Consider the following 12,341-nt stretch of genomic DNA (forward strand, 5'->3'; position numbering starts at 1 on the left):
AGAAAAGATAGGCTAGACTGTCTGACACCATAGAGGAGAGAGGATAGACCGTCTGACACCATAGAAAGGAAAGAAATATAGATTGTCTTACAATGTGTCACAAGCTGGCTGCAGCTCTGAGATGAACAGGGTGCGATCATTATACAGCATTACAGACAGGGAAACATGTCCCCTCCTGCATTCATTCCAGCACAGCTCTCTTTAACCACTTGTGTACCAGGGCAATTTTTTCAATATTTGCACACAAAGTAAAATCTGCATTTTTGCCAGAAATTATTGTAAACCCCCTCCAAAATGTATATAATTTATGAACGTAGAGACCCTGGAGAATAAAATATGGGTAGTTTATTATATATATATATATATATATATATATATATATATATATACACACACACACACATATATACATACACACACATATACATACACACATATATACATACACACACACATATATACATACATACATACATACACACACATATATACACACACACATATATACATACATACATACATACATACATACACACACACATATATATATAGAAAGAAAGAAAGTCCAATCTGCAGCACCTTGTAAAATTATTAAGAGAGTTAAAAAGTCATAAATATCACTATAAAGCTTCAGACCTGTTAAGAGCCTTCACAGGGGCGGACTGACCATTTGGAAACTCCGGCACTGCCCAAGGGCCTGGGGTCAGCAGGGGGCCCCATGAGATGCCCCTGGTACCTTTTTCATAGGCTTTTTTGAGTTTGGGCAAGGACACAGGGGCCTCATGATCCCCTATAGCCCGGGGGCCTCATGATCCCCTATTGCCCGGGGGCCTCATGATCCCCTATTGCCCGGGGGCCGCATGAGTTGTCAGTCGACCCCTGATCCTTCATCAGGCATTCAAAATTTGAAAATCCAATTACATTCATTATGTAGCAGTTTCTTTCATTGACTGGAAATTAGCAACACCTGAATCATCTCAACTCAAAACGTAATATGGTTTAACCCCCAGTTCACAGCTATGGGGCCACGTTTTGCTCAGCCATGGGAGCCTATTCATTTGAATGGACTCCCGTGCCCGTGACACACAAAGAAGAAGTCCCTGCACTACTTCTGAAACCGCAGCCCGCACAGGAACGTCGGTTCCAAGCTGAGGCGGACTGACCATTTGGAAACTCGGGCACTGCCCGAGGGCCCGGGGTCAGTAGTGGGCCCCATGAGATGCCCCTGGTACCTTTTATAGGCTTTTTTGGGTGTGTTTTGAGTGTGGGTGAGGACACAGGGGCCCCATGATTCCCAATTGCCCGGGGGCCCCATGAGTTGTCAGTCCGCCCCTGCACCTGTGTAATAAATCCTCAGCAAATCAACAACACAAGCATGTGAACAAAACATAATGTTCAAAAACCAAACAAATAAAAATGATCCTATCCCAGATCATCAGAGATAATAATATGATCAATAAGACACCTGTTTGTGTTGGTAGCAGCCTCTTGATTTATGGAATTTATTTGGTCTAAGGTTAGCCACACACTATACAATTTTCTGTCCAATTTCTGCCCAATTTCCTTTAGATTTACCTTCAACTATGTAGCGCAAGGGCCTGTCTAATTGGATACAATTGAAAGTGTTGTTTAGCTTTGACCTCCTATTATATGGTTTTTGGTAAATCTAAAGCAATTTTTGGAGGCTGGCCATACATTATACAATTTTCTTGAGATTTTTGGTTTAGATTTACCAAAAACCATATAATAGGAGGTCAAACCTAAACAACACTTTCAATTGTATCCAATTAGACAGGCCCTTGCGCTACATAGTTGAAGGTAAATCTAAAGGAAATTGGGCAGAAATTGAACAGAAAAATGTATAGTGTATGGCCAGCCTCAGAAAATTGCTTTAGATTTACCAAAACCATATAATAGGAGGTCAAACCTAAACAACACTTTCAATTGTATCCAATTAAGCGGGCCCTTGCACTACATAGTTGATGGTAAATCTAAAGAAAATTGGGCAGAAATTGAACAGAAAATTGTAAGAAAATTGTATAATGTATGGCCAGCCTAATGCCCCATACACACGATAAGAAAATTGTATGAAAAATTTCCCGGAACCACCGATCGAATGATTTTCTCTTTGTTGATGAGCAGGATGTTTTAACCAATAATGATATTGTGAATGAAAAAATCCGGTTGAACAACAGTGAAAAATGTTCTAGTTTCGCATACGAACGACCGATTTTCTATGCGGTGGTATGACGGTCGTACGAAAAAAATCTATCAAGCGCTATCACGCATGAGTGGAAACAGAAGATGACCCGGATGTTTATGTCCAAGGAATCTTCGTAAACACGAACGAAAAATCCAAATGTTAAAAGTCGATTGGCCGAATGAGATCACAAAACCAGAATTCTGCAGATTATATTTTATGTATCACTATTTATGTATATAGGGAATGTAATAGACGATAATATACTCATTGCTGGTCATTGTTGTGTATATCGCTCGTTCTGGCCGGCAGGGCGTGGCTACAAGGTCACACGCACACTGCATCACTTCCATTTGTACGGAAGACTTCAACACTACGTATTGCCAGACGAAGGATTTTTTTAGATTGGTTAATGTGGGCCACGATTTCAACCAACCAACGAACGCCTCTCAGTTGTCGGATGACCGATCGGTCGATTTTCTAATGTATTCCCACCTTTAGGCTGGCCATACATTATACAATTTTCTTGAGATTTTTGGTTTAGATTTACCAAAAGCCATATAATAGGAGGTCAAACATAACAACACTTTCAATTGTATCCAATCAGGCAGGCTCTTGCACTACATAGTTGAAGGTAAATCTAAATGAAATTGGACAGAAAATTGTATAGTGTATGGCCAGCCTAATGCAGGCCATAGACGGGTCAAAAATCGGCCGATTTTTCCGCCGAAAAAAAAATCGGCTGATTTTCGCACTGTTAATGGGTTAATTGGTCAGCCATTTTTTGGAGTTTTGGCACATTTTTTTTATCAATAAAATTGGAAAACAATCGGCCGATTTTGCCGATTGGCTGATTTTCCCGGCAATGATGGGCAAATCAGCTGATCGTTTTACTGATAAAAAATCTGCGCATGAGCCGTGACCTAAAAGAAGAAGAAAAAGAAGAGGAAGAATTCCAGTCCACTACTATATTTTATATGAAAAGTATTGCAGTTGCAACAATGTATCTATTTGTATCCAAATAAAAACATCTGTATCTGAAATGGATACAAATGGATACATTGTTGCAACTGCAAGACTTTTTCATGTCAAATATAATAGCGGAGATCTCTGCAGGGACAGAAGTAATTAAATGCCGGCCGTAGACGGGACGAAAATCGCCCGATTTTTTTTTACCGTTGGTGGTAACGTCGGCCTATTGAAAGACCAATTTTTCGTTTTTTTTTTTAAAAAACGGCTGGTTTACGACCCGTCTATGGCCTGCATAACGGTGATTGCTAGTTTTTGAACCTTAATAAGATTGTAGGCAGCACACTAGTTTTATTTGATATTTATAAAAACAGATGTGAATCATAATCCTTATTTAACCCCTTAGAATAAATTGTATTTAGTTGTGAAATCCACCCACTTCTTTCTGTTTTAATTCCCTACTTCCCCCTCTCTTCACATAGAGAACCTGACCTGTTTGTATATACACTATATTGCCCGCAGTATTGGTCGGCCGGCCTGCCTGCCTTTCCACGCACATGAACTTTAATGGCATCCCAGTCTTATGCAGGCCATAGATGGGTCGAAAATCGGCCAATTTTTCGGCCGAAAATAAAATCGGCCGATTTTCGGATCGTTAGTGGACTATTTGTGCGGCCGTTTTTCGGTATTTTGGCAGATTTTTTTTATCGGTAAAGTAGGAAAAAAAATCGGTCGATTTTCACGGCAATGATGGGCAAATCGGCCGATGGAGGAGGAGGAGGAATTCCAGTACGGCAAAAAGTGTCCCTGCAGAGAGCTCCGCTATTTCTTTGACAGTTCCTTGACATTTACAGCAGTTGCAACAATGTATCTATTTGTTTCCAAATAAAATCATCTGTATCCTAAATGGATACAAATAGATACAATGTTGCAACTGCTGTAAATGTCAAGGAACTGTCAAAGAAATAGCGGAGCTCTCTGCAGGGACACTTTTTGCCGGCTGTAGACTGGATGAAAATCAGCCATTTTTTTTTACCATTGCTGGTAACGTCGGTCGCTTGAACGACCGATTTTTCGTTTTTTAAAAGAAAAATCGGCCGTTTTTCTCCCCGTCTATGGCCTGCATTAGTCCGTAGGGTTCAATATTGAGTTGGCCCCGCCCTTTGTAGCTATAACAGCTTCAACTCTTCTGGGAAGGCCGTCCACAAGGTTTAGGAGGGTGTCTATGGGAAGGTTGGACCATTCTTCCAGAAGCACATTTGTCAGGTCAGGCACTGATGTCGGGGGAGGAGGCCTGGCTTGCAGTCTCCGCTCTAATTCATCCCAAAGGTGTTCTATGGGGTTGAAGTCAGGACTCTGTGCAGGTCAGTCAAGTTCCTCCACCCCAAACTGGCTCCTCCATGTCTTTATTGACCTTGCTTTGTGCACTGGTGTGCAGTCATGTTGGAACAGGAAGGGGCCATCCCCAAACTCTTCCCACAAAGTTGGGAGCATGAAATTGTCCAAAATGTCTTGGTATGCTGATACCTTAATAGTTCTCTTCACTGGAACTAGGGGGCCAAGCCCAACCCCTGAAAAACAACCCCACACCATAATCCCCCTCCATCAAACTTTACCAAGTACCGTGCTTCAGGAAACCGCCAAACCCAGACACGTCCATCGGATTGCCAGAGAAGCGTGATTGGTCACTCCAGAGAACACGTCTCCACTGCTGTAGAGTCCAGTGGCGGCATGCTTTACACTACTGCATCTGCCACTTTGCATTTCACTTAGTGATGTAAGGCTTGGATGCAGCTGCTCGGCCATGGAAACCCATTCCATGAAGCTCTCTACACACTGTTGTTGTGCTAATCTGAAGGACACACCAAGTTTGGAGGTCTTTAGCTATTGACTCTGCAGACAGTTGGTGACTTCTGCGCACTGTGCGCTTCAGCATGCGCTGACCCCGCTCTGTCATGTGACGTGGCCTACCACTTGGTGGCTGAGTTGCTGTTGTTCCCAGTTGCTTCCACTTTGTTATAATCCCACTAACTGTTGAGCGTGGAATATTTAGTAGCCAGGAAATGTCACGGATGGACTTATTGCACAGGTGGCAACCTATAACGGGACCACGCTTGGAGTCACTGAGCTCCTGAGAGCGACCCATTCTTTCACAAATGTTTGTAGAAGCAGTCTGCATGTCCTGTGGCCATGAAGGTGATTAGAACACCTGAATCCAATGATTTGGAGGGCTGGCCCAATACTTTTGGCAATATAGTGTATATACAGTATGTGTGTGTACTGTATATAAATAACGTTGCATCCAAAGAAATGTAAAGCAAGTCAAATGGATCCTCTGAGCTGTCATTTGTAGTGCTCCACTTGAATCAGAATTTGCTACCCAGCATTTGATGTGCGTTCCACTTTCCAAATGCTGGAAAACAACGTCCATTAACATGGCCCCCAAAGCTAACCCCACACACTACAATCTGATTGTACAATCTCATTTGGATCTACCAACAGTAATGTAGTGCAAGTGGCTTGTGTGACTGGATATACATTGATTGGACAGATTCGTTAGGTCCGTCCACGTATTGCAAAGTTTGGTAAATCTACATTTGATTGTACAAAGGTTGTAAGGTCAGAATGTAATGTGTATGGTGATCCGTACACCACTTGGAACTGCTTAGCAGAGAAGAATATGGGCCGTCTCTGAACTCCTCTCTAGCCAAAATCCAATCTGATGACCTGTGCAGTGCCATGCGCCTGTGAAATTTAGACTTGTCTCAAAAAACGCACCAAAAATACAGCATATTTGCGTTTTTGCCATACTTTCTATTCACTTCAATGGGGACCTGCAATTTTGGTACTTTTTTTTTTTTAGACAGAGCTTTCTTTTGGGTGGTATTTGATCACAACTGGGTTTTTTTTATTTTTTTGCTCTATAAATGAAAAAAAACCTAACTTAAAAAAAAAATTGGTTTGTTATAAAATTTTGCAAATCATCTTTCTTCATCAATTTAGGCTAAAATGTATTCTGCTACATTTCTTCGGTAACAATAACCCAAATTGGTGTATATTAGTCTAAGTGGAATTTATAGTCTACAAACTATGGTATATACTGTATATTTGAACACTGAAAATCGATCAATCCTGATATAACGACATCCTATCTCATTTCTTGAGGCCCTAAAATGCCAGGACAATACAAATACCCCCTAAATGACCCATTTTTGGAAAGCAGACAGTCCAAAATATTTAAGAGGAATGGTGAGTTTTTTTGAAGTTACAATCTTGTCGCAATTTTTGGGAAAATTAAGAAATGAAATTTTAATTTTTTTCACAAAGTCATCATTCTAACAAGTTATTTCTAAACACATGGCATACACTTATAATTACACCCCAAATCACATACCTCCTGAGTATGGGGATACCACGAGTGCCTTTTTCACAGCGTAGCCACATAGAGGGGGCCAAAATCCAAGAAGCACCTTCAGCTGTTCTAGTGACAAATTACACATCTAATTTCATGACTACCTATCACATTTGTGGAAACACTGGAGAACCAGGACAGTGAAAACACACAAAAAAATTACCCCATTTTGGAGAGAAAACGTCTCAAGGTATTTCCTAAGAGGCATAAGGAGTCTTTTGAAGATTTCATTTTTTGCCACAAGTTTTTGGAAAATTCAGAATTAATTTTCTTCTTTACATGAAGTTGTCACACACAGCATGGGAATAATTAGAATTACACCCCAAAACACATTCTGCTACTCCTCCCAAGTATGGCGATACCACATGTGTGAGATGTCATGTCTTGTGCATCACACAAATCAACCAATTGTATCAGAAACAATGTACTGTAATGGGCATCTCTATACAAGTGGTCAGGGAATGTAGCTTAGTGCAGCATCACCTACAGCAGTCCCCATTACTATAAGCCAGGGGCAGACTGACCATTTGGAAACTCGGGCAGTGCCCGAGGGCCCGGGGTCAGTAGGGGGTCCCATGAGATGCCTCTGGTACCTTTTTCATAGGCTTTTTTGAGTTTGGGCAAGGACACAGGGGCCCCATGAGCCCCTATTTCCCGGGGGCCCCATGAGTTGTCAGTCCGCCCCTGCTATAAGCCAAGCAAGCCTAGCCTGCTGGTAAGCGTTTCCCTCAGGAATGACATGTTCACTGGCTAGGAAGTGCAAGAGGCCAAAGAAAGGGAGAACAAAAGAGTGGGCGGTGATGAGGAATGCTGTGACTGATGTGGCAGTAATTAGGGACAATGTAACTGGTGTGGCAGTGATCAGGGACACACATATACGTGTATACACACATACACATATATATATATATATATATATATATATATATATTTCCCTTTTACATGTCACCATATGACTGGCATGGCAGTGATCAGGGAATCTGGTGACAGTAAAAAATAAAAAATAATTTTTTTTTATGTTTTTGTTTTGTTTAACCATCTCCCTTTTTTTTTTTTACTACATACTGTCACAGGGCAGCTAATCAGGATTTTTTTTTTTTTTTACACCGACTGCTTACTACAGTGCTGATCGCGGCATAAGCAAACACTTTTGCACTGTGATTGGCATCCATTCACGTGCCATTGTTTACCACTGTGATAGCTACGATTGACCACAACTATCACATGGTACAGGGCTGATGTGATCACTCACTGACCCTGTACCACGTGATCACGGTGACCAATCACAGAGATCAGAATAGTAAACAATGGCCATGAATGACAGCCATTGTTTACAACAATCACATGGTACCAGGGCCAAGCACAGTGGCTTGTACAATGATCTGTGTTCCACTATGTCCGGCCCACAGGGTATGCATGAGGTGTGCAAGCGGGAGAATGTCGTGGCGTCCATCCGAAACATTAGACAACTTGCCCCGCCATACTATTAAAATAGACTGGGCAGGAAATGGTTAAACGCAAGCCAACTTTAAACACCCCTCCATCACTGTAACACCATATGGATTTACCAACAGTACCTGGAGTAGAAAAGATACACAAAAAGGACTGAAGCAATTTTCATTCTTTTTATTCAATTTTCTGTCCTAGTTACTTAAAAAAAATAAAGGAGAAAATCCTCCACAGAACCAACATTGAAAAGCTTCCAGCAGCCCATGGAAAGCACTTGGATACAAAGAGATAGCTTGTGCATACAGCAGTCTGGAATATGAAGCTGCAATGTCACTGCCTGTGAGCCAGGAGGCGCCGCCTCTTCATATGACATGTGAGTTCCGTCACGTTTCATAACAAAGGACATTAATAAAAAATAAAAAAAATTAAAAAACCAAAGAAATCAGGTTACACTGTAACAGGTGTTCAGACACTAGCTTCTAGTGCATCCCTTTACTGTTTAAAAACAGTAGCCCGTTTCTCTTCAGCTGTTGCTTAACTACAAGTCTCAGCAAGCCTTCAAGTGACTTAATAGTTCCTCTACAGCTGGGCGGGCGTAAGGTGTCCATGTCTGGTAGAGACACTCATTACATATGTACATTATTTCATCCCATCACCTCTAACCCCATACAGAGCAGAGCCTCTGTGTAACAATTACTCAGTTTGGTGTCTAGAGGCTGCCTGACCCTCTAACACAATGAACATTTCCTGCTCACTCTTATCACTTTTTAAACTAGGAAAGAAAGGAAGACACACGGATGACATATTTTATTAAAGCCCAACTGAACTTTCAGTTTAAATGACCTAATACATTATAAGTGCAACAAAGCAAAAGGTGTACAAAGTCTTCCACTTTGTCCGATGTAGAAAGCAGCCACAGCCTGAGTAGAAAAGTCTGTCCCTGTGTCAGCATGCTGCAGAGAAGGACCCATTCTCTGTGGGGAAGCAGCGGCATCTCTGAAGAGGAAGCATCCCCTGCCGAGTCGGAGCTCTCTGAGCATGCTGCAGAGAAGGACCCATTCTCTATGGAGAAGCAGTGGTCTCTCTGCAGAGGATGCATCCCCTGCCCAGTCAGAGCTCTCTGAGCATGCTGCAGAGAAGGACCCAAAGTCTGTGGGGAAGCAGTGGTCTCTCTGCAGAGGATGCATCCCCTGCCAAGTCAGAGCTCTCTGAGCATGCTGCAGAGAGGGACCCATTCTCTGTGGGGAAGCAGCGGTCTCTCTGCAGAGGATGCATCCCCTGCCCAGTCAGAGCTCTCTGATCAGCAGGGAGTGTGAGCTTTTCTGATTGCAGAGCTATAGGACTGACTCAGCAGAGGAGGTGTCAGACTTCTGGAGAGAGACCACACAGACAGCAAGGGAATCTTCTCCACAGCATGCTGGTAGAGGACAGGCTTTTCTGCTCCTGCTGTGGCTGCTTTCCCCCCAGAAAACAAACTCAAACTCTTACATTTTAAACTGAAAGCTCAATTGATCTTTAAAGGAATCCTGCATTGAGTAATGGGTTGCATTGCTGACTACTTAAAAGTACTATTTCCCTGGCTGTCTTTGGATTCAACTTTTGTTGCTTTTACCAGATGAAAGGGCTCAGGAGATTGTTAAAGGCAACAATTATTAAAATTGTCCATTTTTCTTTTTTCTTACAGATTTTAATAACATTTTCTTCTTTGGTAAAAATCACTGGTATATTGTTTAACAGTAAAACAAAAAAGAAATGTGTGTGTGTCACTTAAAGCAGACCTTCCACCATTAAAGCAAGATCCACTTTGTACATTTGCCCCCCTCTACCTTGCATGACCACAGCAAAAAAAATAAAATATTATACTTACCTTTCCCCAGGTTCCACCTGCAGTATCTAGTAAGGATGACATCTCTTCCTTCTGGCATGAGATTTGGGAATGTAGGGCTCCCCAAATCTGGCAGAGAAGACCCTCTCAACACTGTGTAGATATGGGGTTGCATTCACTGGGGTTGTTGAACCATGGAGTAGCTTTCTCTACAACCTTACCTGAACTTGACGTAGTATTCCCTTGGACCCTTTCAGACCATGCAGTAGCATTCCCTTGGACCTCATCGGACCATGGAGAAGCATTACTTAGGACCTTATAGTAGCATAGCTAGGATCTGCTCAGGTTTGGAGAATTCCTTAGGACCTTGTCAGACTTTGGAGTAACATTCCCTAGAACTTTGTCAGCCCTTGGCTTCCCGGGTCCCCCTCAAATCTTGGAGCATTTCCTGTGACCCCCTCGGACCATGGAATAGCATTCCTCAGGACCTCGTTGGACTTTGTAATAGCATTCTCTTGGTACCTCTCGGGACCAGACAGCAGCATTCCCTGAGACCTCACTAGACCTTGAAGAAGCATTCCCTAGGACCTTATAGTAGCATGCCTAGGATCTCCTCTGACTTTGTAGTAGCACTCCCTAGGACCTTGTCGAATTCTGGAGTAATATTCCCTAGAACTTTGGAGTAGCATTTCTTGGGACCCCCTCGAATCATGGAATAGCATTCCCCGAGGCCTTAGAGCAACATTCCCCGGGACCTCATCGGACCGGGGAGTAGCATTCCCCGGGACCTCATCGGACCGGGGAGTAGCATTCCCCGGGACCTCATCGGACCGGGGAGTAGCATTCCCCGGGACCTCATCGGACCGGGGAGTAGCAAACCCTGGGAGGACGGTGATGTCACCCTCTGCACCAAAGAGAATAGAGGAAAGATGCGTATAATGTATTTTATTTCCTATTACAGGTACCTTTTATATTGTTTTTTTTACAGTGCTACAGCAAGGTGGGGTGGCAGCAAAAGTAAACAGCAGACTTTGCACATGGTGCAAGGTCCACTTTAAGGATACAAAGATATCCACAGCACCATATATTTACCATTCTGTGCTCATGGCCCCCTGTGTCCTCTTAATTTTCAGGCAGTTAGATTGGTATAACCACATGGCCTTTCACCCAAATGATCAGTCAAGAGCAATCTACCATCATGTGGTTTCTTAAAAGTATAGGTTAAAAACTTGTATTTCATCTTGGATAGCGTTAGGGAGGCTTATAACCTGTCAGATTTTTTTTTTTTCCGCCATCTGTGTCCCATTGTGGAAACTTCTTCACTTCCTGTCCTAAAGCCAAACAGGAAGTGAAAGGAAATCCCTGCAAATTAAGGGAATTCCTTGGGGACCCCCAGCTCACCAGAACTAGTGTTCCCTCTACTACCTTTCTGGGGACAACCCAAAAAGTGGGGTTTTCCTTCACTGGTAAAGGTAAATATGACATATAGAGAGGGGGAATCTCCTTAAACGGGGCACAGACAGCAATACAAACTGACAGGGATTTTAATTCCTCAGCACACTATCCAAAACTAAAAAAAAAAAAAAAAATAGTTTTGCCTTTAGTTATACTTTAGGTCTCTTTTACAAAGAAAAGGGTTTTAATGGCCATTGATGATGCAATCTACATGTGGTGTCCTTTAACACACCTGAGCCTTTACAACCCCTTTTAACCATTGTCAATTCTATCATTTTATGGACTAGGCGATTACTCTAATACAGTCTGCTCTCCTGTACAGTATTTAATTCTATAAAAAAAAAAGGAATAGAGTGAGCAAAATTATAAAAAGTAAAAAACAAAAAACGGATAGAAACAAAAAACAAACAAAAAAAAAAAGACTTCTATGTGGACTGTAGAGCCACAAATGGAAGGCGATTAGTGTTGGGGATATCCTAGAAATTCATGTTTAGACAATTTGGTCCAGAAAAAAGGAAATCCAGCCTAAAAATAAAAACGAAGTGGGCATACCATGATATCACGTAACGCCACTGGGGTGAGATAAGGAAGTGACATCACTCTTGTTCTATAGTGTTGCAAGAGCGCAAGGACACGCCAACATCTGACAATGACCCCTTAGCGCTCTATTACGTCACTATTCACTGTGGCGCAGGTCCCAGCTAGATGACACCGCCAAGATTCTACTCAAACTGTGCAATGAGGACCATCATGGCAACCCCAAGGAGCAGCCCAATGGTTTCCTTAATGGACTGAGAGGGGCGAGAGTCTTGGAGCAGTTCAGGGATGACGGAGACTGTTGCGATGTAGATAAATCCACCAGCAGTAAATGGCAGAATCCACAGAGTGGCCGCTTCACCGATTCCTTCCGCCAAGAGCGAGCAGGCAGTGCCTGCCAGAGCACCCAGTGCCGTGCTGAGCTGCAACATCATCGCCTGCAACAGAGAAGAAGCTTCAATTCAATGTGTATCCACAAAACCAAAGATCAATGG

The 12,341-nt window shown here is 42.6% G+C and overlaps 1 protein-coding gene across 1 annotated transcript in view; it reads right to left on the reverse strand.

The window, feature by feature from the left end:
* Positions 1-8,192: 8,192 nt before the first annotated feature.
* SLC39A7 (solute carrier family 39 member 7) overlaps positions 8,193-12,341 on the reverse strand; it is a 31,151-nt gene continuing 27,002 nt past the window's right edge. The window contains exon 8 of the mRNA XM_089658955.1: positions 8,193-12,284. Coding sequence (XP_089515081.1) covers positions 12,033-12,284 — 252 coding nt within the window. The 3' untranslated portion in view covers positions 8,193-12,032. The remainder of the gene's footprint in view (positions 12,285-12,341) is intronic.

The sequence above is a fragment of the Staurois parvus genome, unplaced genomic scaffold (genome assembly GCF_062004578.1).
Source record: "Staurois parvus isolate SC_StPar_1 unplaced genomic scaffold, SC_StPar_1.0 ptg001113l, whole genome shotgun sequence".
NCBI classification, from domain to species: Eukaryota; Metazoa; Chordata; class Amphibia; order Anura; family Ranidae; genus Staurois; species Staurois parvus.